Source organism: Gymnoscopelus braueri, assembly GCF_963280865.1.
Source record: "Gymnoscopelus braueri genome assembly, chromosome: 21".
Taxonomy (NCBI): domain Eukaryota; kingdom Metazoa; phylum Chordata; class Actinopteri; order Myctophiformes; family Myctophidae; genus Gymnoscopelus; species Gymnoscopelus braueri.
In genome coordinates, this window is record NC_137623.1 from 24,182,985 (window position 1) to 24,210,513 (window position 27,529).

The window sequence follows — 27,529 nt, forward strand, 5'->3', positions numbered from 1 at the left end:
ACCAAAAAAAAGCATTAACAAGAGATTGTGACCAAAAAATAACTACATTAGATACATTGGAAACACAGGTTATTTTTTAGACATACCTTGTGAGTTCCTATGCTGTCCGGGTCCATTTTGGAGACCGTCATCTGTTAACAGAAGAGGGAAACACGGTTAACCTGTAGCCGGGCCAACTACAGTTGTTCTGATACCGATACGATGTGTGATACCGGACCACACATGGACAAATGACATCATCAACCTGCGACAGGTGTTGTCCCTCTTCAGTAAAAGATGAACTATTTCTAAAATAAATACAATATTTAAGGTGTTTTTAATTTTTAATTTTAGTTATAGAGGGCAATAGGCTCTATGCACAGCAGCCGTATTGTGGAGACATTCACAGGTGTTACCAATGATACTAATGAAGGCTCTGTTCAAACAGAGTCAGGGTGCTGAAAGTGTGCATGTTGGCTCACTGGAAACACTGCTACTCCAGTGGGTCTAGAATTTGGGTCCAGGGACCCTCATGGTTCCTTGAGGGGGTTCCAAATGGCCCCTTGCGGGTGTGTAACTCTAAGAGTGTACAAATGTTCCATTTGTACACTCTCAAGAGTTATGGGGGTCTTGGAAATTGAAAAATCTGAGAACCACTGTGCTACACTAAATGGAACAGAGCCTTCATTAGTATCATTGGTAACACCTGTGAATGCCTCCACAATATGGCCGCTGTGCATAGAGCCTATTATAATGTATTACGGCATATTTGGCTTATTATTAGCCAGGGATCCTTTTAAATTACACACTGGTATCGGATTGGTACTTGGTATAGACCGATACGCATGTCGGAATCGGTATCAACGACGCACAGCTGTGTCAACACACAGCAGCTAGTGATGCATAGTAGTGTATGGGTAATAAGTGTGGTTTTGGTTTTGAATGGAAACAATGGCCAACAGTACAGATATTGATCATACATTCTAACGTTGTTTACTAGAGGTCAGTGTGAGAGCAGCACGTTCAGACTGACAGCTCCCCTCGCCACAAGGTCCTGTGTACGTGCAAGTGTAACATGGGAAGTTGGTATTGTTTGAAAGGTGTGTGTGTTGTGCGCCTGTGTGTGTGTGTGTGTGTGTCAGTATAAATGCACATGCCACATTGTGATCTTCAATGTTTATACTGTAACACAGGAATGTATATATATATATATTAGGCATGTAATTCCCTCAACTCACGATATGATTCGAATCACGATACTCGATTTTTCACAACACAAAATTAGTTTCCAGACAAATGAACGAAGAATCTTTTTTTAAATGATTTCTCTTACACAAATCCAGTATTTTCTTCTCTCTTTTTTTTTTTACAATACCTTCTTTTCTCTTATCCTCTTTTCAATACAGTAGCAAATGACTGAAAAACAATTCTCTTACAAAGATCCTGTATTTTCTTTTATCGCGATTTGCATCTCAATTTTTTTTTAAGTAAATTAATTTAAATTGTCACCAGTTTGAATCGATTTTACAATATATCGTTACATGCCTAATATATATATACACTGTATAGGTACAGTATATCTTATATATAAAGGTGAGAGCGGGCAGTGTCTGACTGTGTGCCCGGATTATGCCCATGCTCGATACCAAGGAAAATCAGCGTTGTTAGGCAACTCTGTGTGTGTGTGTGTTGTGTGTGTTGTGTGTTGTGTGTTGTGTGTGTGTGTGTGTGTGTGTGTGAGACGTCAGCCAGGCCAGAGCTAGACCAGTGACAGAGAGAGTGAGTGATAGAGGGAGAGAGGTTGTGTGTGACCAAAGGTCATTCAGAGAGACGGAGAGAGAATGGGAGAGTGAGAGGGATGCAATAACCCGACCAAAGCTGGGTACCGAAACCTGAACACACTGCCATATACAGTGTGTGTGTGTATGTATGTATGTATGTATGTATGTATGTATGTATGTATGTATGTATGTATGTATGTATATATAACTGTTGTCGGGCAGAAACCTCTTATCTAATTTTTTTTAAACTTTTTGTGTTTTTTTGTAAATTAACGCCCTACATGATCATACTACTATAGCGTCACACGAAAGTATCAAAAGTAGCAGATCTGCAAGCTCGAAACGCGGCGCACGCGTTTTGAGCTTGTAGATCTGCTACTTGTGATATAATTTGAATCCTGAAAAGTTACAGTTTTGGACATATGAGGTTTCCACCTCGATATATATATATTATATACAAAAAAACAGCCATCTGGAGTCTATAGAGTTGTTAACAGCTATTTCACACTTTTCCTCCCTCCTTTGTGACTGTGTCTGAGCAGCACTGTTCCTACGAGAGGAAGTGTCTCTCTGCTGAATGTGTGTGTGTGTGTGTGTGTGTGTGTGTGTGTGTGTGTGTGTGTGTGTGTGTGTGTGTGTGTGTGTGTGTGTGTGTGTGTGTGTGTGTGTGTGTGTGTGTGTGTGTGTGTGTGTGTGTGTGTGTGTGTGTGCCAAATATGTATGTGTAATATGCGATGCAGCGCAACTTACCCATGTTTACTGTCATCATCAGGAAGTGGCCCCGTTGAACTCGAGCGCAGAGCTCAACTTCTCTGACCTGGTAGAGTCTTCACCCTGACAGAGGGGAAAACAACAAAAACAGGGGTTTTGAACAACATGCATACAGTACATACTGTACAGAGCCGTCTTCTTCCTCAAAAAATGGTGCTACGTGCCTATATGTGCGTCTGATAGGGTGATAGTGTGACACAACACCAAGAAGAGGGTACTCTCGGAGGAAGTTTCAGCAGCAGCACAACGCTTTCATCACCAGCCTTGTACTTCTGTTATCACGATTCACCACCAAAGTGTTCAGTAAACAACAACATCACAGAGAATACACTGCAGTTTAACCCATTAAAACCAGGAAAGCATCTGCCATTTTAGCTATATATATATATATATATATATATAGCAACATTTTTTCAGAAAACATTTTTTCAGAAAACTCTTCCTCTTTCACATCTGCTATTTTTTTCTATTAATTTTGCACAAATCTTCTCTTCTGGGGAGTTGTGGTCCGAGGCCAAAAACATATCATTTTGGGGGTCCTTGGCGCCACAAAGGTTTGAGAACTACTGATTTAGAAGGCATTTGTAGAATCTGCCTCAGGTCTTAATGGGTTAAAAGGCTACAATTCCATTGCAATTCCATCCAAGAGCCAAATTCCAAATTCGCTCAGGCGGGCGTTCGTCAGTCAGTCACCCTGTTACAATACCGGGGGAAAGGCCAATCAGTGGCGGCGGAGGAATTCCACCGTTTGATAATAATGAAGACCTTGAGCTGCAGCGTGCATCAACTCACATGGTGAGGTAGCTATGAGGGTGTGTGTAACCGCCCTGCCACCGCGATACGGACCACATGCACTTCAAAAAGCTGAGGTTTCTTTATGCACCGAGTGAAAAGCTGCTGTTGTCACACAGCAAAACTGAAAGAGCCGTCTTTGCAAGTAAAGGTATAGGAACCTGCTCATCGCGAGCGGTTAGCGGTAGGGCTGGGCGACATGACTTCAAATCAATTAACCCCTTAAAGGGCCTGAGGTTCCAATTCTACAAAATGTCTTCTAAATCCTAACAGTTTTCTGAAAAACTATATCAGCTATATCAGTGGTTCTATATCAGTGGTTCTATATCAGTGGTTCTCAAACTTTTTCACATCAAGGACCTCCAAAATTATATGTATTTGGCCGCCGACCCCCATCTGAAAATATTGTGTTCCAGGGACACCCAGAAGCAAAGATTTGAGTTAAAAATGTTTGCTTTAAAAACTATATATATTTAAGGATTTGCACAAATGTTCACGATTTTTTTTTTTTTTATAATAGCAGATATGCAGTACAAGCTCACAACATGCCACAATGCGACAATTAATGAACAACTACATATTAGATAATAAAATAAACAAAAAGGAGGAAAAAAATGCTATCTGATATTTTTTGAATAGCCAAAGACATCTAATATGACACAGATGCTTTCCCGGTCTTAATGGGTGAAGGAGTCAGGACATGGCCTAATGCTGCCTTCACAATGGCAGCGACAAAAAAATAAAGACTAATCTATAAAGCAACGATGATGCAGCATATCTGTCGCCGACTTGCTGTTTAAGTGTTGCACAATCGTGGACATCACCAAGCGTGTATGCGTCCGATGAGCGAGAAAAATATAAAAGGCACATAAATAATGGCTTGTGTTAAAAAGAACAGGGAACTGGCTGATCGAAAGAATGACATGTTTCCCCACATTTCTGGAAATGGTTAAACAACATTTGGTCGTTCTGTAGCCTTGTAGCAGCTAGTGTGTGAAGTTGAAGCCAGCTCAACTTTATGCTGTAGCTTTGTAGCGTCGTAGTGTCGGGAATCAGTTTTTATCTGCATGTCGCTGGCTTCCATTGACAGTTAGTGGTATCCTATAGCTTTGTAGCTGCACTACCTATTTAGCCTGACCCAAAAAGATCATACGTTATTATGACTATATCTGCTAATAATACTTGACAGGATTATTGCAGGTAAACTAGATTAGAACTAAGAAGAGCCAAAGTTGATAATAATGCCTTTGGTTCTTAACATCTAATGCAGCCACAGTTTGAATTGCAGGGTTACTATGCTGAGTCATAATGAAGCCCAGCGTGAGATTGTACTGGCATGGTGCTGCTGACCACACATGAAAGAGATGAGGAACAAGCCACAAGACAGGTGGTCTTCTAGCGCCACTCCACCAAGACTGTTGATGCTATGCCCACGTGCACACGCACACACACACACACACACACACACACACACACACACACACACACACACACACACACACACACACACGCACACACACACACACGAACAGTGCAGTCCCTGTCTTATGCCAGCAAGTCACCAGATGGCCCATCTGTTGAGCCCCCCTGCCCAGCATGATGCCAGGCTAGTGAGTACCCACTGATCGCCGGCCCAATTCTCCACACGAGTCCTTGGCAGTCGGACGTTGAGACAGCCCTGCACCTTGGGAGATCAGATGCTAATCGCCATTATTATGCTTGCAGCTCTAAAAATAAGAAACCTCCCCCACCACCACCCACCCCCCCACAGCAGATAAGGCCTAAGAAATGACACGGAACATAATTTACAGGCAGGCTTTTACGCACAATCCTACAACTACCTCGCACACTAGTGACGCGCTCTCTGCTCTCAGAATGTGGATAGCATCGCTAATTGGACTTGGCGGCGCTGCAGTTAGTGAAATAGTTTCCTTTGTCACGGCGCATAAGAGTCTGCCTGAAATGACGGAGAAAGTTAATTAAGAGAAGGAGGAGGATGACATGGGATGGAACATGGCTCAGAGAAAGGGTTATGGGGGGGGGGGGGGGGGGGGGGAGTTGTAAATTACCAGCCAGACAAAGGAGAGCCAAGGCTCTCCAAACCACACAACGCAATCCTTATTGTCATTGGAATGAAGAAGAACACGCTGTGCGTGAAAGCACACACACACACACACACACACACACACACAACAAATACTTAAGCACATCGTCGCTGTTGTGCGGAAACCTTGTATGTTCAAAACTGTTACTTTTCAGGAAATTGAAAAAAGAACCTGCATCCCAATGAATCAATGCAGTTATCATCTTGTTAATGTTTAGAAACCCCAGAGACAGAAGTCACGTAAACCACTTTTAACTTTAAAAGTTTTTCAAAAATGGCAGATCTGCAAAGCTCACAACACGTCACGATGGGATGCGTCGTGAGCTTGTAGATCAGCTATTTTTGCTACTTTTGTTGTGACACTGTAGCATGACAAAGTCTAACCCTAACCCTAACTAAACAAAAAACACACAAACGACATGCTTCCTTCAGATGTTGCATGACTCTCTTGCTAAGCAAACACTGGCAGTCTTCTCTGCTAGCTGGGGGTCTGTGGGAGTAATAATCCCCCCCCCCTCCCCCGGTCTGGAGGCAAGAGGGTAGGAAAGATGAGGGGGGGGCTGCGCTCCTCTCCAGGGCCAGGGCCTGCACACAGCATCATGACCTCATCATGTCTGACCTCATTGTTCTGGAGCTCAAAACCCCACTTGCCATTTCAGAGGACAAATTAAGCCATTAAAACCGGGAACGCATCTGTGTTATTTTAAGATTTCTTTGGCTATTCAAAGAATAGCTGATATACAAGCTCATAGCGCGGCAATTCTTTGAATATATACATGTTTTAAAGCGAACATTTGTAACTCAAATCTTTGCTTCTGGGGGTCCCTGGAACAGAATATTTTGAGATGGGGGTCTGTAATTATATGTATTTGGCCACGGACCCCCATCTAAAAATAGTTCGTTCCAGGGACCAGGGAAATGTTCACTTTAAGAAATATATATTCAAAGATTTGCAAAAAAAAAAAATTGCAGCGGCACTCTGTGCCGCACTATGAGCTTGTACATCTGCTATTTTTTTAACAGCCAAAGAAATTAAAATGCGTTTCCGGTCTTAATGGGTTAAACGTTTTGCAATGTTTGTCAGAGTCGCAGAGTTGAAGTTCCCCCGCTCTAACGGCCAGGGCAGGCAATCATCCGTGGGCAGCCAACAAACACAAGCTCTCGCAAACAGGGAATCAATTACGAATGGATAAAACAACAACACGGTGAGGGGGGTCCGAGATGAATGCCAAGGAATAAGAAAACAGACAAAAGTATGAGACTGGATTGCATGCGATGTGTGCTGTATAAAAATGGTTACACAAATGTACTGCTGTGGCCTGTCACTTGTCTCTACATCTCTGATTAATGCTGACACACTGCCAGCCTAGACAATGACGGCTCTTGTCAGCTCTCGAGCTCTGGCGGGTTGTTGCAAATCACTGCATGGAGACCATTGAGTGCCATCTAAAAACTAGAGATGTTTTCATACCGATACCGATTGAGTGTACAAATGGAACCAAATGGACTCGTAGGGTTATGGGGGTCCTTAGAATGCAGCTACAAGTTGAATGGGGGGCATGCATGCATATCCCATCTGCACTACTGAACCACCATATCTCATATAGAACACAATGCAAGCAGCAGCCAGATGATGACGACTTCATTACTAAACAGCGAGCCGGTCACAACAACAATAGGCTGTCTGAATGGTGTCGTGGACAGGAAGGCGAGGTTGATTTGTGTTTCACCGTTGCTTAGGGGACTTGACTGCTCTATTATATATATATTTTTTTTAAAGGTAAACAGCGGGGGTGTCCTGTCTGCTAGGTCCTGGCCAGGACAGTGTTCGTGGACACCCTGCATGAGTCAGCGAGGTTACGCCGGCTGATTCTGGGAAGTGAGACAACATCTCTCCTTTCTTTTACACAAGGTCTGCTGTGGGTGGTTCGTGCAGGGAGGGAGTTACTTGAGGACTTCTTTCAGTATACAGAATGTGCAAAGGTTCACTGGTGCATGGAAAGAACTCTGTTTGTGGGGGCTTTAGCACCTATATACCATAAACTTGGAATCCCTAGCTTTGCGGAAAATGTCTTAAAAACAGGATATTGCTGAGAGAAGACATCTATCTGCCTGGCATAGTGATTTTTCCTTCTCTTTTTCTTTTAACAAGACAGCCTTGGATACAGGCTTTAACGACCTCCTTCCATAGGAAATTCTCACTTTTATTTGGTGCTAACCCAGCCCTCTAATTCAACTGAAGTGAGTGCACTACTGCACTCTAAAAAATGACCCCCTAATTCACACCTTTGTGGCCTGCAGTTTTACTTTTAACAGCAACAGCTTCGACAGCACTGAAGCCTCTTCATTCATTCATCGGTTCGTTGACTTCTCTTCGTGTTTAAGGCGTGACGTTGGATTTGATCCCATTTTCACTCTGTGAATGCAGAAACGAAAGGCGATAGAGCCATGATGAAGTACAGCATACCTTAAGAAAAGAAACCTGAGCACAATGGAGAGAGGGTGTACTAAAGAACTCGGTCCCATGTTGCTGTCAGAAACAACAGTAGTGTAAGAGGATATTCCTCAGTGGGGGTGATGCAGCGATGCCAGCTATAGATCATAGATAAATAGATCTGTCTGCCATTATCATCCACCAACCACACAGGCTGGCTAAAAATAGCCAGAAGATGGAACGACTCCCCTTGCAGTCCACAGTATATCAACCTCGCTGGCTTAAAGAGAAGCATACTTTCTCCAGATAGGAATCTAACCACCATCTGTAAAGAAAGCTGTCTTTTCCATTATGCCATGACATGCTATTACAAGCACATTCATTCATTGTGTTTCTCCACCCAAATGTGGCCATGCAGAGCCAGCCCTCGTGGACTTTAACTCATTTCATGAGACAGGGTGTCAAACAGCTGTGGTCCAGAGTTTGCTGTGCCACCAAACCGTTTAGCTGTAAAGTGTCTCAGTTCTGGGGTGTTTGAGATCCAAGTCGAGCGAGCGAGTGAAGCAATGAAGAAGCAAAAGCAATTGCACAATTTAACAAAGAGTGTGACAATGAAGACGCAAAAGCAATTGCACAATTTAACAAAGAGTGTGACAATGAAGTCTCAAAAGCAATTGCACAATTTAACAAAGACCACTGAGTGACTTCAATACACCCACTCTATTCAACCACCCTCCAGTAAACTACAAAACAAAACCACATCATCTTTTCTCGTCTCATACTTGAGTAGGTCAACATAAACAATCCATTTAAAAAAAGAGGACATGTGAGCAATAATGATATTTTTTCATTTCTTACTCAATAAACAATCTTGGGCCTCCGTGTTGTTTATGCATCTCATTCCTCTGTGGTGTTATCTACCACTGGCCATAGTGCTGATGACGACCTTGTCTTTATGGCCAGACTAGCCATGCAGACATAGCTCAATCAGGACAACTTCCTCTTGTTTTTATGACAAGGAGGAATAGGGCAGAAACCCACTAGACAGACCATCGGGGCCGATAAACAAAAGTACCATATGCATTGAAGATTTCCTGTGTTGAGCTTGTGGTGGCGGAATCCTATGTAGTGGAGAAAGCTCCTATGCAGGGGCGAAATCCTATGTAAAACTTGAGAAATAATGTATTATCATTCTCTAGTTTTACATTTCGCCCCTGCATAGGAGGTTTGATCCTATGTAAAACTAGAGAAAGATAATAGGTCTCTAAAATCTAGGAGGTTTAATCCTATGTAAAACTAGAGCAAGATAATAGGTCTCTATAAGGCCTCTAAAACCTATTATCTTTCTCTAGTTTTGCATAGGATTTCGCCCCTGCATAGGTTTCTCCACTACAAGCTTAACATTAGACTCCATGCTATCCGTAAGCTCAGAGCACTGTCTGATACAACCCCCCCCCCTCCCCCACCTCTTGTTACTTTACAAAAGCATAATTCACTCCCCGATGTTATACTCATGTTCCCCATACTTCACCCCAAACACATTAACCATCTCCATCTAAAACAAACATAGCCGCATCACATTTATAGCCTCTGAAATGATTGGCCTTCCCACACCCAAACTCTCAGACACGCATGAACGATAAAGCCATCACATCACATGCTTAGCACGCACAACAGCAAATGACACTAATCACTCCCTCAATCATCACAACGCTGTCATCTGGATGAAGATATAGCACTTTAAATGAAAAAAGAAAAACTTTAGCAGGACTTAGGAGTTTTTTTTTGTCCACTCCACTATTCCGGCTTTAAAACAAACTGCCTTGCTGACATGATGTGTGCCGTTGTGTGCTTGTTGAAAACAACTACAAATATCTGTCTGGGACATGAGTCTACTCTAATACTTTTTTCTAAATGTGCAGACACCCTGTATACACTTATACTGTGAGTGAGAAAACATTGTTGCACATTACGCTAATTATCTGGGGAACCCCAGTTTGTAAACCATTGCTCTAATCTACTCTGAACATTATGTGTAACTATTCAATGTAGTAATGTTATAGCTTTTGAAGTCTTCACAACCTAGGACAGACTTTTTGGGGGTTTTGGGTGAGGGTTTTTGTAAGTAACCAGCAAGCTTGTCTCAACAGGCTAGTGAGAGAAGACAGAAAATCCTGCCTCTAGTGAGTCATGGTGGCCTTTGACCGACAGCCCTCTGGTCAGTGGGCGTCTAGTTCCCTGGGAAGAGCAGAGTGGCCAGTCTTCTGTGATTTCAGCAGCGGATCCAAGGAGATAGCTGGCTGACAGTCAGACAGAAATACAGGCACACACGCACACACGCGCACACACACACACACACACACACTAATACTGTTACCATAGATACAGTACAAGCTCCTAAACTTCTCACTCATCATTGAGAAGAGAGCTGAATGGAGAGGAACTGGAGGCTTTCTCTCTAATCAGACACTTAGAGGAAATCCTGAAATTGTGGTGAGAGTTGACAGTAGTAGGAATTGAGGCAGTTTTTTTTAGGAGATGAGCACCACTTTTCCATGTGTGGGCTGACCGAGGCGCTTGCATTTCCCAGGAATAGTCTGCCCACGCTAACTCAGAGGAGGTAAACACGACACTGTAATTCAAACGCTCTTTTCAAGAATGACAAAGATGCGCTTACTTGTAACTCACTTGCTAGTCGAGACTCGTCTCGACCCCTTTCTTTCCTTTGTGGCCTCTGATGATCACAATGCCGTGCCATCATGAAGCGAGAGGCCTTGAAGCGTTCTCCGTCAGAGCACAGACAGATACTGACCTTGTAACAACTTGGCCTGCTGTGAGACACAAAGACGAGCCTGCGAGAGGAGCGATAAACTCTCGGGGTCAGACCCCGTTCTTGATCAGTGTCATCAAAATAGAATTAGAGACCGCCGCTTCCGTCTCTGGCTGGCATCTACTGTGGGATCCTGCACTGTTATCAGCCGACCGGACTGTTTTGCTTGAGGCACGCCAGCCATATCTGTGGGCGGTTTCCACTTGACAGTTTTGATTCGCACCCCCTCCTGATCCACCAATGGTCAGCTTTAAAGAGAACTACACTGAGGCCTGTGGGCATGCCGACATGCTGATTAACACATCCTGTAGATGAAGCATTTGTTGCACAGGCCCCTCTGCGTGAGTCTAAAATTGACTGTCCAGATGTATCCAAACCAGAAGCCATGGATTGACAACATAATTTGAGTAGACACAATATTGAACTTTAAAGGGAGACCCTGCTGCGCAGCTAATGTCGCTGCCTCCCTCCTGGACAAGCTGAATAGTTTTACACCCGTTTCTAGGTTTACACCAACCTGCCACCACCACTAACACTCTGGCCATCACTGAGGCCGATGTGCAAGTTATTCCATCATTGTCAATGCTGCCTGACACAGATATATTCAACGATGTGTGTAGTAGTATAGTCCCCCCTCCCGCTTCAAGTCATCCACCATTGTTGAAAAAAAGGTATCATTCTTAAATGATTGGTGTCCTGCTGTCCTCAACACCATAGTCCCCTCCAGACTGACTCTACACCAAGCACAGAGACCTAGGTACTAGGACATTATCTCATGTACAATGCACTGACTCTTTTGCACCTTTATGTCTAATCTGATGTACATAGCTGCTGCTTTGTGGACCTACCCAAGTGCTACCACCTTTGTGCCTAACCTTATGCACCTTATATGTCTAACCTTATGTACATACTACATACTGTACCAGCTGGATCACGCTATTGTGTACATATTACATAATATCTTTGAATTTTGCCTATCCCTTGAGACGTTTCTCCTTACCGTTTGATTTATTCCCCCCCCCCCCCCCGCCCATTCATCTCCTCCTTTGCTTTTTCTCTCCCTGAAAACAACAAAAATGATGGAGCTTGCACAAAAAAATATTTCACCCACTTCTTTACAACTGTAAAACTGTGATGTGACAAATACATCGATTCTGACTTCCTGTCGGGTCGGACTCGTCGCCACTCGCCAGGTGGTGAGGCTGGGCTCCAAAACCTCTGCCCTTCGACACAGAAGACCCACCAGCCGGGCTGTGTCCACTCCTGAGCCCCCTCCTCTACTCCCTGCACATCTACAACTACAAGGCCCCCCACAGCTCCAACTTGGCAACCAAGTTCATCACTGATGACAGTAATAGGCCTGCCCTGATCACAGACAAGGAAAGAGGTCATAAGCCAACACGATGGTGCAACTCGGCCTGTCACAATTATTACATAATCGCCTGATCACAATTATTTCAGATAATCATGATTATTTTGCATAATCGTAAGAATAATTTCCATTCATCTGTGTACGGTATTATAAATTCATCTGTTGAAAGATAGCGAATACAGCCAAACTACAAGCTCACGGCGATGCGTTGTGTGAGCTTGTAGGGGATCGGCTAATCTCTCAACGTCAACAAGACCAAGGAACTGATTGTGGAGTAAAAGAGGAGATGTGGGAGGCTGGTCCCCATCAACACATCTTTGTTACAGGCAGAGAGTCAGCAGCTTCCACATCAGTGTTCACAGCACAGAGGAGGAGTAGGACCTAACCTGGGATGAGCACACACCGGCCATGTGGCAAAAAAAAGACACAGCAATGCCTGAGAGCATCCTAACTGGATGCACCACCACCTGGCAAGGGAACTGCAGTGCTCTCAACCCCAAAGCACTGCAGAGGGCTGAGCGGACAGCCCAGAGAGCATCAGTGGATGAGAGCTTCACTACATCCATCCAGCATATATATATACGGATGGTGTGTCAGCAAGGTCTGTAGATTATCAAAGACCCTCGTCACCCAAACCATGGACCGTTTCAGCTGCTACCATCTGGCATGTGGTAACTGCAGCCTCAAGGCCCGGACCAGCAGGCAACAGACAGCTTTTTCCATCAGGCAAACAGGCTTATGAGCCATGGACCCTGACGGCCTGTTGCTTTATGCCTGTTACACAGACATGCACGTGTGTGTGCAAACAAACAAACAAACAAACAAACAAACAAACAAACAAACAAACACACACACACACACACACACACACACACACACACACACACACACACACACACACACACACACACACACACACACACACACACACACACACACACACACACACACACACACACACACACACACACACACACACACACACACACACACACACACACACACACACGTAGCTGTGCATAGTACATGCATACCCTATACACATAATGCAGATTATGAATTATTAAGGCAGGACTCACACACTCAGCAGTACCTACCTACACCACACATTCAGGGACACACCATTTCGGAAATTCTGGGCTGATAATACTGATATTTTAAATGACAATTGGGCCGACAGCAAATGCCAATACCAAAGTTTGTTTTTGTTTGTTTGTTTGTTTTGTGTTTGTTATTCATTCCCCCTTTTGTGTCAACGAAACAAATACATCTTCATTATAAATAACACGCGTGTGTGTGTGTGTGTGTGTGTGTGTGTGTGTGTGTGTGTGTGTGTGTGTGTGTGTGTGTGTGTGTGTGTGTGTGTGTATATATATATATATATATACACACACACACACACATATTATAATGGGATGTAACAATGAAGTATATTGATTCTTAAATATCCAATCTGGTGGGTTGCTTCAGACATGTATGCTTATGAGGAGGCTGGGCCCTGGATGAAGTTCACCCGAATTCCCCCCTCTTCCCTAGTACAAAAAAATTGTTATGGTGCATCCTCTGAACTGGAATGGGTAGGAAGGAAGTAGGAACTAGGAATTGTCTTGGAAAATGTTCCAAATACATAAGTGAGTGTAAGAAAGACGTGGTTGGGAAAGCAGGAAAACATCACAAAAGGCCACACGCCGCAAGGTCTGTTCTCCTTCCAACTAAAGCACTGTTTTACTTCACCATAGCCTTTGGATCACAGTGAACTATGGAAGACTGACAGTGTGAGCGAAAAGGAGAGATTTTCTCACAGGCCAACAGTTAAACTAGCCAGAGACTGTCCTTCAATCATCTGTATGTCACAACCAAAGTATACATATTTTACACAAACTCACTCTAGAGCACACACACACACACACACACAACATGGTTTGTTTGGAGTCAACTCAACTGCTCATAAACAAGTGCAAAATCTCTTATCTGACATTCTGAATAGCATCTTATAGTGAGATACAACATTCTGATCCAATTGGCTGGCGTGGAGCCTGGGGACATATTAGGAAATGCTGTCTGTGTGTGTGACTGTGTGTGTGACTGTGTCTGACTGTGTGTGTGTGTGTGTGTGTGTGTGTGTGTGTGTGTCTCTGTGTGTGTGTGTGAGAGAGAGAGAGAGAGAGAGAGAGAGAGAGAGAGAGAGAGAGAGAGAGAGAGAGAGAGAGAGAGAGATATGGCAATACATAGCATAGATTCTTATTTTCAAACAGTAGTTAAATAAACAAATACGAAAAAAATCACAGCATTTCTGTGCAATGAAGTACGTTCTACGCAGTGTTGCCATTTAACTGTATACAATCCTACTGTGTGTGTACGTCCATTTGAAAATGTGGAAATGAAACAAATCATGGCATAACAAATGTTCAGCATTAATTTCGGTCAAAACAAGCATGGATTTATGTACCTTGTTACCTGGGTGCCTTCATTCTTTGGTAAAAAAAAAAACACACAAGACGTGTCTGCACTACTTATATTATTGGGGGTGCTATAGTGCAGTAGTTATTAAAAGATTAAACAGGATCAAAAATGGGTGAAAAAATAAAAGGGGGAAAAAAATCCAGTAGATGCAGTCCCAAAGCCCAGTCCAAAAACACTAGGCTAATATCCCGGAAACTGCGCTCAGTCAGTTATGGAGCGCAAAAACAACTGCAAAAAAATGGAACAAAAATTGTTCCCCCCGTGCATTTATGTCTAATAATCTCCTCCCGGGTGCATACATACATAAAATAATCCAGGTATGTGCCAGTCGCTATAGGTACAACGCTGAAAAAGATTGCAATGGCTGTTCTTGTTCAGAGGAAAGTTTCTAAATGGTTGTGTGTGCGTTCGCTCGTCTTCTCACTAAACACTGAGAGAGAGAGAGCTGAGTTTTTTCCATGGAGCGTGTGGTTCTGATGTCAGCAAGAACGTGAGCTTCAGGAAATGGTGACGCTGGCTGGCGCCTCTCGGGGGTACGTTTACTTCGAAAGGGTCGATCTGCAAGCTCACGCCGCGTCGCGCGAGAGACGCGGGGTGAGCTTGTGGATCGGCTATTTTCGGCGCGCGGACCGGGTATAGCTCAGGCTCGAGCGCTGCTTGAGCTGCATACGGTGGTATTTACTGCCCTCTGCTGGAGGCCATGAGACAATTGCATTTATCACAATTATTATCTTTTTAATTATTTCATATTTATATCATTATTATATTTTAAATGGAGAAATGTAACAATTAAGTTCTACAACGTCATATTTAGTATATAGGAATTTCATCTTCCTGGAAAATGTTATTAATGTTCACCTATCCTTAGCCATGGATCACAACAAGACGTCTTTAAGATGATTTTCAAAATAGTGCACTTTCTCTCTTTTTGGCCCGTACATCTACACAAAGGTTAATATTTCAAATATAAAGTGCTTACTCTTTGGCCACGGATGTTTACAATTATGTACGGGCCCTCAGAAGTACCCTTATCTTCCATATTGTTCAATAAAAAGCCTTTTAATCTGATTGGTGGCCATTTCTTCATATAGCATTCAACTACGCGAACCTATTGGTTGGGAGGTGTATTGCACTCTGATACATTATAACCCTATGAGAAAATGGCCACCAATCGGATTAAAATGCTTTTTTATTTAACAATACAGAAGACACGGGTACTTTTGACGGCCCGTATATAATTTTAACTTCTGTGGCCATGGGATAAGCACTCTATATTTGAAATATGAACGTTTATGTAGATAAAAAGGAAGAAAATTCAAATACTATGTTGAAGTTCATCCATGACGGTCATGAACGATGACTGTCTTGGATCCATGGCTAGGTTTGTCCCTTATTACTTCCCATCACAACAAGGAAATGCACTTTGTAACACATTCATGATGCGATTGCGATTATTACAACACAGACAGTGTTTTGTGATGTTGTACTAAACATTGAGTCTATGTTAATAACTGCTCAAACCACCACGATGCATAGAGTGAAAGTAATCTTCGGCCATTTGATTCCTTCGAATACAAATGGACCTGAAGAAGGTGGGTTAAGAGGAAATGAATGCAGTGCAACACCAGCCACTTGTCCAGACGACATAGTGGTTGTCCATGGGCTGAGGACGGCCATCGGGAAAGCTAAGAGAGGCTCATTTAAGGTAAGGTGGTCTTCAACGTTTTTCAGGCCAAGGACCCTATCTTAGAGAGAGATGAAACACCTACTACTACATATTGTCAGTAGTGGTAAAAGTAACTTGTACTTTATAAGTAAAAGTATCAATACTGCAATGTAGAAATACTCTGTTACAAGTGAAAGTCTGGAATTCAAAATTTACTTGAGTAAAAGTACAAAAGTATTGGTATCAAAATGTACTTAAAGTACCAAAAGTAAAAATACTCATTATGCACAATATCCCATTTCACATGTTTCCAAATGTATAAAAATCATTTGAAAATAGCAGATCTACAAGCTCACAATGCGTTGCGATCTGCTAGTTTCCAAATCTTTAAGTGGTTAAAGTATGTTTTGCAATAATAATAAAAATCTACAAAGTAGTAACTAAAGTTTTCAAATAATTGTAGTGGAATAAAGTACAATATTCCTCTCCTCAAGGGTATAATATATTGCAACTTCAAGGTTGCCTTGGACCAAGAAAGACTGTCAGAGATTTGTGTGGATACACGAAATGTCAGGATCGATCAAAGAAATCTCTTGACAGTCTTGGTTGGTCCGAGGCTAATTAGAAGACAGACTGCTGATCAGGTTTGGAGTTGAGCACTGAGCAAAAATACCCCCCAACTAAACTCCTCACAAAAAGTTCGGAAAGGTAACTTCGGCCAATTATTTCTTCAATTCAATTTTTGGGGGGGCGCTACCCACACATTTAACTGTGTTGCTCATTCCACGATTGCACAATCCTTACAAGTTACATCTCGTTGTAAAGGTGACTAATCAACAATAAAAATGATATAAAATACAATACCAATTGTCATTATTGAAGGGGAGAAATAATCGACCGAAGTTAAGTTTCCAAACCTTTTTGTGAGGAGTTTATTTGCTTGTAACAACACAAGCACATAGCTCAAATCTTAGCTGATCTGAACATATGACATGTATTTCTTGTTAGGAAACCACCCCTGATGAGCTGTTGAGTGCAGTGATGACAGCTGTCCTTTCACATGTGGGGTTGTCTCCTGAGAAGCTGGGGGACATCTGTGTGGGTGAGGACGTGCATTTGGACATTCCTTTATTAGTCCTTTATACACTCACAGTATTCAATAACAAATACCTTATCGTATCAGAGAGATTTTTCTTTTAAGATTTATTTTTTGGGGGCTTTTTTTATGCCTTTAGGGAAAGTAGGCTGACAGGAAATGGGGAGAGAGATGGGGGGGGGGGGGTGACACGCAGCAAAGGTCGCCGGGAACGGGAGTCGAACCCGCGACACGCTGTCAGCCTGGCATTGCAGCTTAGGGTGCCTGGACTGTCACGCTACGGCCCAGGCCAGAGATCTTTCTTTTGTTAGGCTTATGCAGTAGGTCGGCAGGTTTGTCATTAGCCTAAAAGTCTTCAATATCACTCACAAATACATACATACTGTATGACTCCCTACAGGTAACGTGCTTCAGCCAGGGGCAGGTGCACTGATGGCAAGAGTGGCACAGTTCCTCAGGTTTGTAACCTGTGGTTTACATATTCGAAGTAATGCCCTAGTAAAGATTAATTAAAGCAAATTCCATAATTTTGTTAAGGCATACCGTCTTTGACAGCTGTAAATATTCCTTCCAGTGGAGTTCCAGAGACGGTGCCCGTCTACACTGTCAACAGACAATGCTCCTCTGGTTTGCAGGCACTGTTTAACATAGCAGGTAAAAACATCTCTGCTGCCCAATATTCTATTACGGTACTTATAAAGGATACATAACCACCCCTGATTCAAACAACTGTTCTGCTGTCTATGTTGTGTCCACAGGAGCCATTAGGAGTGGGTCAATTGACATGGGCCTTGCCTGTGGGTAAGTAGTGAGTGAACCTGTAATTTTTTTTGACAACACAGGCTCCTGTAATACGCTGTAGTATGACGTATCGCATCACAAAACGCATTCTTGGCTTAACCCATTAAGACCTGAAGCCGATTCTACGAATGTCTTCTAAATCCCAACAGTATTCTGAAAAACATATGTTTCTATATCCGTGGTTCTCAAACCTTTTCATGTCACGGACCCCCAAAATGATATGTATTTGGCCGCCGACCCCCCATCTCAAAATATTTTGTTCCAGGGACCCCTGGAAGCAAAGATTTGAGTTAAAAATGTTCGTTTTAATAAAAAATAATATAAATATATTAATTTGCACAAATGTTCTCGATTTTTCAAAAATAGCAGATCTACAAGCTCATAGCGCGGCACCGAGTGCCGCGCTATGAGCTTGTATATCTGCTATTTTTGAATAGACAAAGTGTAAAATGATGCTTTTTAGCTCAAATAAAAAAATTACACAGATGCGTTCCTGGTCTTAACACCTTTACCGCCGGGCCCGTAGTTCTACGGGCCGTTAAATCCAACAGTTAAGCGCCGAGCCCGTAGTCCTACGGGCTGCGGTCTTTTCGCGCATGCGCGGTCCGGGTGCACTTTCGGAATTTTTTTGATCCACTTCCGTTTCCGGTTTGATGACAGGAAATAGAATTATTTGGGATCCGGTTTCGACGATCACGCCCGCTCCCATTCTACAGACGAAACTGAAACTCAATTCTCTTCCTGTAGTTTTTTCTCCTCGCATTTCACTGTTTAACGTAATCCGCTCTAACTACAGTCATGGAAGTCCGTTTGACATGCGGTCTTCACTGGGAGATACAGGGAGATCTCGCGGATGTAAACAGACCATTCACGGCTCAATCTTAAGGATTTTAACAAGATCTATGGCGACATGAAAAAAACAAAAAAACAACAAAAACACCTTGGCAGGTGAGTACATTATTATGAGATTAACCTCTGGCGGTGGATGTGTTAATGGGTTAAAGACGAGCTCTTGTCTGCAAGCGACACCGTTGTGATGCGATGGGAGTATGAATGAATTAAACCATGACCTTTCTGTGTGTCTCTGTTGGTGTCAGTGTGGAGAGCATGTCACTGCAGTCCATCGGCAGCCCAGGGGACGTGAGCTCCAGACTAATGGACTATGAAAAGGCCAGAGACTGCATCATTCCAATGGGGTGAGTCTGGTGAGACTTTCTGTCCTGCGTTAACCTCGCGTCACCACCAGGCCGTTCCACACGGAGGAAAGCCTGATTTTCATCCTATAACCGAGCCATGTGATCCGGTTTAGAAAAAAAGGGGGGAGGGGGGGGAATCATGGTTTTCCGGTAGTGGGTTCCGGTTGTCGCTCTATAGTTTTTGTTCCCCCACATGATGTGAATCAATTAGTTTAGTCTTGCTAGTCACGCTACGAGTTAGAATAAAAGATAGATATACCAAACGATTATTATACCAAAAGAAAACGACGGGAATCATTTTGGCACTCTTGGTTTCTGCCGTGGGTTCCGCCGTGAGTTCGCTCTAGTCCGGATCAGAAAACCGAAAAAGGACTTGATCCCAGGCTACTCCTGCATAGTACAGAACCCCCTCCTCCACTGTTCTTCTTTGAGTTATTTACAAGGCAGCATTGTTTAACCACATGAACCCTAGTGTTCCGCTTCTTGGGGCGAACATGAAAAGAAAATAGCCGATCTACAAGCTCACAACGCATCACAATTTGACATGTAGATCAGCTATTTTTGGTAAAGATATTGGTATAGAGGGAAAAAAGTAGGGGTCCTAGTATAACAGCCCTGGGGTACACCGGTCAAATAAGTATAGTATAGGGTTTAAGTGGTTACATTCTTTTATTTATAGCCTACAACCCAAAATTCTAAAGTAACTAGTGTCATCAGAGTATTTTAGCTCGTTTGAAGTTTTCAGATTACTGAGCCATTGCAGGACACTGGCTATACAACTGTAATAGATATATAAAAAGCATATCTGTGTACTGCAATGTCCTGACACTGTGTACAAGGAGTGTTTAATGCTAATACCATTGAGCTCTTTTCAGCATATTAGTGCAGGGCAACAAGAATAATAAACAGCTTGATGACCTTGGTCCCAGCACAGTTCTCTTTTTAAGCCTAATTTATCCTTCGTTACACGGCGGTGTCGCCCGCGTGTCAAAAATAGCAGACCTACAAGCTCACAACGCATCACAGACGCGACGCGTTGTTAGCTTGTAGGTCTGCTATTTTCCCTGTGTGACAGACAGACACCGTCATGTGGCGAAGTATATGAATCAGGCTTTAGATTTGTTCCACACAGCAGAGTTTCACTGCGATCAGACATGCCTCTCAGCACAGAGTAAAACACTGACAGAATGCCATGAATATCAATTGGACATTTGCATCTCTCGGTAGGTTTGGCACAATTGTAGATGTCTGTGGTTCTGAACTGTGCAGAGCGACCCTGAATGACTCTTTGTGTGTGTGTGTGTGTGTGTGTGTGTGTGTGTGTGTGTGTGTGTGTGTGTGTGTGTGTGTGTGTGTGTGTGTGTGTGTGTGTGTGTGTGTGTGTGTGTGTGTGTGTGTGTGTGTGTGTGTGTGTGTGTGTGTGTGTGCGCGTGCGCGTGCGCGTGCGTGCGTGCGTGTGTGTGCGTGTTGGTCCACGCAGCATCACCTCAGAGAACGTGGCAGAGAGATACGGGGTCTCGAGGGAGCAGCAGGATGCCTTCGCTCTCAGTTCTCATCAGAAGTAATCAAAAGCTATACCTAAAGCATTGTCGCTCCTCGACACACCACCACCACCACCACAGTCTTTTAGAGTGCGATCACGTACTCCACACACTTTCCTGTACTCCTTTGTTTTCCTTCTGACAGGGCGAGCAGAGCACAGCAAATGGGACTGTTCGCTCAGGAGATTGTTCCAGTCACCACCAAGCTGGTGGACGCCGAGGATAAAGAGCGCGTTGTGACCGTGACCCAGGATGAAGGGATCAGACCTGGAACGACCTTAGCAGGGCTGGCTAAACTCCGGCCGGCTTTCAAACCCGATGGCACCACTACGGCAGGTACTGTCCTACTACAATTACTACAAATTTACAATTCACTAGAGGTTTAACAGTTAATGGAACTGATCTTAATTGATTGTAAAACTAAGAATACCTTTTATAGTCCATGAGCCAGAGCCCCAAAATTGAGCAATGGTTATCGAAAGAATGGGCAAAACCAAACCTATATTAAATTATTCATTGGGTCAATACGAGTAAATAAATATATGATAACCTTTCCACAGGAGCAGCTTTTTCATGGTTATCACACATTTTGTTATTTCCCCATACGTACATGACAGGTGAAAAAATGACAACATTTAAAAAATAGTTATCATAATGAAACTTCCTGAGTTGATTACTTACATGAAGACAATGATTTATCGTATTACAAGTTTTCTGAAATTGTATATTTAAATATGCGCATTAGGAAAATATGCCCAAATTTGCATAACTTTCCAGAATCAACATTGGAACATTGGACAAAGCCAGAGTCAACATACTTATTTCATTTTGTTAAGATGTTGGAGTCAAAGGTTTTTAACGAGGGAATATTCAATATCTGGCTCAATTTTGGGACTCTGGCTCATGGACTAAATGCCTAATTTGCATATTTAAATATACAATTTCAGAAAACTTGTAATACGATAAATCATTGTCTTCATGTAAGTAATCAACTCAGGAAGTTTCATTATGATAACTCTTTTTAAAATGTTGTCATTTTTTTCACCCGTCATGTACGTATGGGGAAAATAACAAAATGTGTGATAACCATGAAAAAGCTGCTCCTGTGGAAAGGTTATCATATATTTATTTACTTGTATTGACCCTATGAACAATTTAATATAGGTTTGGTTTTGCCCACTCTTTCGATAATGAAATCTTGTCTGGCTCATGGACTATTAATGAAATAATCGATTTTCAAAAATAGTTATTTTAGCTATTTTGTCTAGACACCATTCTATGACAAACTACTGCTTAATCAGACTAATTGGTTTAGTCTATTTAAAAATCGATTAAAATGTTTTCACGTTGATTCGTTGACATTGACATTTTTTTATTCAATTCATTGAAAAAGTATTTGGCAGAATAATTGCTGAAAAAATAAAATCGATGGTTGCAGCCCTACAATACACCTTGTTAGACAGATCAGTGGTTCTCACAGTGGGGGTCCAAGGACCCTCAGAGGGTTCCTTGAGGGGGTTCCAAATGGACCTACTGTATACAGGTCTTTAACTCTGACAGTTATGGGGGTCCTTGAAATGAAAAAGGTTTGAGAACCACTGAGATAGACGAACAGCTCCGTCAGAGCTGTTAACTGACACTGACACACACCTGTTATAATAGGGAACTCCAGCCAGGTGAGTGACGGAGCAGCAGCGGTGCTGCTGGGTCGGAGGTCTGCGGTGGAGGCCTGTGGACTGCCCGTTCTGGGGGTCCTGAGGGCTAGCGCGGTGGTCGGGGTCCCCCCCGATGTCATGGGCATTGGACCAGCCTACGCTATCCCTGCAGCATTGGAACAAGCTGGTATGTCATACGTTCGTGTGCGTGTGTGTGTGTGTATATGCATGCATTTGTGTGCGCTTCTTTCACACTTTAGTGATCCTTTTGACCTTTGTGTTTTGCTAAATGTTCTTCTAAGAAAGGCTATTTCTCCCTGCAGGGTTGACTGTAGCTGATATTGACGTGTTTGAAATCAACGAGGCCTTTGCTAGCCAGGTAAGACCCACGGGGACAAAGAAAAAGTCTTAATTCCTTTAAAACCTCAGATTATACTTAGCATTTGATAGTAGTGATGGATTTCCTGTTCTACCTTTAGTCCTTCTCTGTTGCATGATCTAGTAAATTGGAGAATTATCACGTAATTATGTCTTATCAGGCCGTGTACTGTGTGGAGAAACTGGGAATTCCGGTGGAGAAGGTGAACCCCAATGGAGGAGCCATTGCTCTGGGTCATCCTCTGGGCTGCACTGGTGCTCGTCAGGTGGTCACCCTGCTCAACGAGCTCAAACGGAGGGGCAAAAGGTTAGCCCCCTCACCACCAAGCTATGACCAAACACAAAGCCCTACATCAGGGGTCTTCAAGGTTTTTCAGCCCAAGGACCCCTTAGCTGAGAGAGAGATGAAGCAGGAACCGCCACTACATGTTGTATAAGATTGTGTTTCATATTAAACTTTTTCATAGATCGCTTTATAGACTTATTTGACAGCACTATCATCAGTGTATGTTGGATTCATGTTAATGTGTACTTTCAGACATTAACCACTTAAACCCTCAATAATTAGCACACTTTCACTCTGTACTTAGTCTGCTTTTTTTCCCCACTACACCACTTTGCCGAAAATAGCAGATCTCAAGCTCACAACGCCTCACAGCAGCACGAGGCGTTGTGAGCTTGTAGATCTGCTATTTTTGGCTAAAGTTCTCCTCAGAACAGGGATGCTAGGGTTCAAGTAGTTAATGTAAAAAAATAAATAATAATAATCCTATCACACAAAGGTTTGCGGCCCCCCTGTAGTAACTCTGAGGACCCCCTAGGGGTCCCGGACCCCCTGTTGAAGACCCCTGCCCTACATGCATGCTATGGAATGTCTTGTGACTCCCTGCTCTGAATGCTTGTCAATGTTTGTCTGTAGGGGCTATGGTGTGGTGTCTATGTGCATTGGGACTGGAATGGGAGCTGCTGCCGTCTTTGAATACCCCGGGCCATGAGAGGGAAGCAATAAATCACGAGAAAGTTGTATTTCGACTCTGATGAGCATTTCACAAGTCAACTGCACGTTAGTGACTACAGTGCCTTGCAATATTGATTTCTACTACCTGTCTATAATCTGTATAAATGAATTCCACTAAGCTAATGTTACTGTAGCGTAACTGGTAGTTACTACCAATAACTTTCAAATGTGAGTAATCTTAACAAGTGCCTTGAATTTCATGTGGCATTTTCACTTTGATATTTCAATGTACAAATCATGCATTCTGTACATATACGTAGATATTACATCATTTATTGAGTATCTGTTGAAGATGGACCAACCTGAGATGTTAGTTTTGTTTTCAACTAGATGTGAGCGAAGTATTTCACTGTTTTGATCTCAGTCTGCAATGAGTTACATGTAGAACCATGAATCAGACTGAAGTGTAAATGTTCATTTACACTTCATTCTTCACTCTGCTGCTCTATAATGTACAATGTATAATAACAAGTTTATGCTTAATAAAATGGCTGAAAACATTTTTGAATGATTCCTTAAGGGTGGGCAATAGATCCATATGTCAATACGTTGCATTGCAGTAGAGAGAAGTAATTATCTGAACTTACCTGTCCGTTCTAGCTGTTATATTATTTGCCTTCATGTTGATAAAGGCTGATTGAGCAGAAGCGCGTCCGTTATCATCAGAATATCAATATTGAGGCATTTGGTCAAAAATATCATTTTTGATTTTGTCCATATCGCCCACGTCCAGCCCTATTAATTCCCATACTGTATCTATTTAAACACATCCGTACTTTTTCAGTCCATTGTTTCAGCTTTTAACTTACAGGCCAATTTTCGGTCGTAAAACAATTCTATCCCCGACACACAAAAGCTCCTCTTTAGCCAAAAGCAGGCGAGCAACAATAATCTAAACACACTCACCCAAATTATTATGTACTGAAATCTATCAGTTATTTACTGCATCCATGTTTGTGCAGGGTACTGGACCGTTGGTGTGGATCCCCTTTTCACTAAACATTTTGATAGAACGCCAGCATTGTACTAATCAGGCATTGTACAGACCCAGATTTTCTGTGTAATCTAACATGAAATGAGCACATGAATCTGGCATGGATCATTAATGAGTTGCCCAGGAACAAGGTTAACCACTTTGACCCTGGCATCCCAATTTTCAGCATGTCATTATAGACAAAAAATAAGAATAAAGAATTTGAACAATTTAGACAATTGCAGATCTACAAGCTCACGTAGATCGGCAATTTTCAAAAAGGAAATTAGAATAGTGTTTTAAGTGGTTAATAGAATTGTGTCAGTCCATATCGACAAAATTCTGAGTGGCTTGTAAAACAGAGAACTAGAAAAATGGCAAGTAAGATCTTTCACATTTTCAGTGTTTAATCAACCTTGAGCAGAAAAACAACCAATGCCAAACAGAAAGAATGCATTTTGACCATACAAGTACCAGTCCAGTATATTTATTATCATTCACCTCTTTATTCCCTTCTACTTGGAAATCATTCAGGGGTGTTGAACTGGTACTATGTTCAAAGTGACCAGGGTCAGTTGTATTACATTGAAACCATACTGGCCCTGAATACTTCATCGAAGGAGCCTCTTCCCTTTACCTGCAGAGTGCGAGGCAGCTCCACCAACACTCCCTGGATTATCACCGTGGCCCTGAAATCCCTCGCCTCACTGTAAAACATATTCAAACACCGTAGATAACCAAGCTAGACTGTCTGATTATGTTTGATATTCATGTTTGATAATAATATCACATTAACAATTTAATTTAAAAAATATTGCATTAACCACTGGAGTACCTATTTTGGACAACTTTCCAAATGTGTTAAAAAACATGTCAACAATACATGATAATATATAATTCAAAAATAGCTAAAATAGCCGAACTACAAGCTCAGAACGTGTCATGATGCGCTTGTAAATATTTTTGAAGATGTATACATTGTAGGCCCTACAGTATATACATCTTAACCACTTAAGCCCTACAGTGTAGGGCTTAAGTGGTTAAGAAAATGTCTCCCCTCTGTTTTACAAATCAAACCCTAGATGTGTCAGTGAAAGGCTGAGGTTAAAGGTTTACTACCTGGCTTTGAAGCTGATTTGCAGAGGCTGCCTGCAGCTGCTGACTGGAGCCTCCAGGGCCCTCAGGACCCCAGAGTCTGGTGTCACTGTGAACACACCGGATTCCTCATCTGATTCTACAAACACACACACAGGCACAGTGTAAAACAAAGGCATTAGAGATAAATGTTACTACTCTATTATACTTCACCCCTTTCCTAATAATTACCACTAACAATATTTTACACTCCTCCAGAGTACGACTGTACGTGCTTACAAGTTGGTTGAGCCACGAAGCTAAGAACAGTGTGTGGACTTCCCTTCCATCTCCAGTGTACATTTTTGTTGGGATGTGCGTGCTTCCCTTTGGACTCATTTATATATAGCAACATACGTTTTTCATAAAACTCTTGCAAAGAAATCCCAGAGCCAAGTTCTACTGAAGCAATGGGTGTTGAACAACATACACAAAACATAATGACCTCCATAATTACCTATTGCTGTTCTCCAGAAGGTAACCGCCCCATCGCTGTAGAGATGAACTTCTATTGCCCGTGTCTGCCCCACGTAGCAGGTGCCAAAGTCAATGCTGTCAGTGGACAGCCAGTGGGTAGCCAGATACAGGTGGGCACAGAGAGGCACTGTCTGCACAGACACAAGAGATACAATACAATACATTTATTTTTAATACAGGAGAGAATGGACTGTCCATACCCTTTGTATATTTCCCCTCATTTAGATACTGAAGCTACAGAAACCTGAGAGGGATGGAGCAAAAGGGAGTAGATGAATGAACACAATGGTGGGATTTGATCGCATGGCAGCAAGGAGCGAGTGTGGCACTGGAGGTGGACTGCTCCAAGCACTCGACCATCGGAAGTCACATAAATAAAAATGAGGTGATGTCCTTTGTCAAAACAAAACAAAAAAACACTAGCATTGTATATCACACACAAACCTTCTGCCCCTATAGCCCTTCTTACATAAAACACTATAGTATAGTGTATAGTCGAGAGTTTCCACGATGGCTTCTGACCTGAAGACTATTTTTGCTATAGTGCAGCAGCAGATTCTGTCGGAACGTCAGCTTCCTCGCCCCACTGGCGCTGGGCACCAGCGTTGCTGTTTGCGGAACTCCCTCGCCATCCTGTTTTGCATGGTCCAGGAGGGACAGAGAGCAGCGGAAGGCCACCTTCACCTGCCAATCACAACACAAATTATGGAAGTTAACAGTATTCAGTGAGGACAACAGTGGGACTTAGAGGAATGGCTTATCTTTTGTGCTGTGTACTTGGTAAGCAGCCGTACCCACACACACAAACTATCCGTGGCATCAATGGCTACGTATGTAATATCTCAACAGACCTGCATGTTGTGCTGTGGCTGGAGGAGCAGGGTTTGGCTCTCACTGGTAGTAGTGGGGTTGCTGGAACTGCCGGTCTTGGTTCTATGCTGGGTCTGGGGTTGGCACACCAAGAATGGAGGCTGGGTCTCTAGCGTGAAGCGCAGGGGCATCTCTGAGGCGTTCCTCAGCTGGAAGGTCTGAGTGACGTCAAACTCCTGCACCGACAGCTGTGGAGCC

General features: G+C 42.8%; 3 protein-coding genes across 3 annotated transcripts in view; 1 reads left to right on the forward strand and 2 right to left on the reverse strand.

The window, feature by feature from the left end:
• The window catches only part of map3k22 (mitogen-activated protein kinase kinase kinase 22), a 90,388-nt gene extending 75,403 nt beyond the window's left edge, over positions 1-14,985 (reverse strand). Inside the window, exons 1-3 of the mRNA XM_080417924.1 lie at positions 14,513-14,985; positions 2,511-2,594; positions 87-131 (exon numbers count right to left, since the gene is read on the reverse strand). Of these exons, the coding sequence (XP_080274050.1) occupies positions 87-131; positions 2,511-2,529 (64 nt within the window). The 5' untranslated portion in view covers positions 2,530-2,594; positions 14,513-14,985. The remainder of the gene's footprint in view (positions 1-86; positions 132-2,510; positions 2,595-14,512) is intronic.
• Positions 14,986-15,943: 958 nt separating this feature from the next.
• Positions 15,944-24,377, forward strand: acaa1 (acetyl-CoA acyltransferase 1). Its single transcript, XM_080417364.1, has 12 exons — positions 15,944-16,231; positions 17,201-17,294; positions 17,689-17,746; positions 17,863-17,942; positions 18,047-18,089; positions 19,187-19,285; positions 20,766-20,846; positions 20,972-21,162; positions 22,489-22,668; positions 22,805-22,860; positions 23,021-23,166; positions 23,779-24,377. The coding sequence occupies exons 1-12, from the start codon at positions 16,028-16,030 to the stop codon at positions 23,852-23,854; spliced, it is 1,308 nt and encodes a 435-aa protein (XP_080273490.1). The 5' UTR covers positions 15,944-16,027; the 3' UTR covers positions 23,855-24,377.
• A 1,028-nt stretch (positions 24,378-25,405) lies between these two features.
• dlec1 (DLEC1 cilia and flagella associated protein) overlaps positions 25,406-27,529 on the reverse strand; it is a gene marked incomplete at its 5' end in the record, with an annotated part of 34,234 nt that continues 32,110 nt past the window's right edge. The window contains 5 exons of the mRNA XM_080417454.1: positions 25,406-25,557; positions 25,970-26,084; positions 26,442-26,592; positions 26,984-27,145; positions 27,313-27,519. Of these exons, the coding sequence (XP_080273580.1) occupies positions 25,431-25,557; positions 25,970-26,084; positions 26,442-26,592; positions 26,984-27,145; positions 27,313-27,519 (762 nt within the window). The 3' untranslated portion in view covers positions 25,406-25,430. The remainder of the gene's footprint in view (positions 25,558-25,969; positions 26,085-26,441; positions 26,593-26,983; positions 27,146-27,312; positions 27,520-27,529) is intronic.

Excerpts from the sequence above, each read along its gene's own strand:
- acaa1 (XM_080417364.1), top strand. The coding sequence starts at position 16,028 with ATGTTAATAACTGCTCAAACCACCACGATGCATAGAGTGAAAGTAATC. Across the intron at positions 16,232-17,200 it reads CTAAGAGAGGCTCATTTAAG|GAAACCACCCCTGATGAGCT; the intron begins GTAAGGTGGTCT and ends ATTTCTTGTTAG. Across the intron at positions 22,669-22,804 it reads TGCAGCATTGGAACAAGCTG|GGTTGACTGTAGCTGATATT; the intron begins GTATGTCATACG and ends TTCTCCCTGCAG.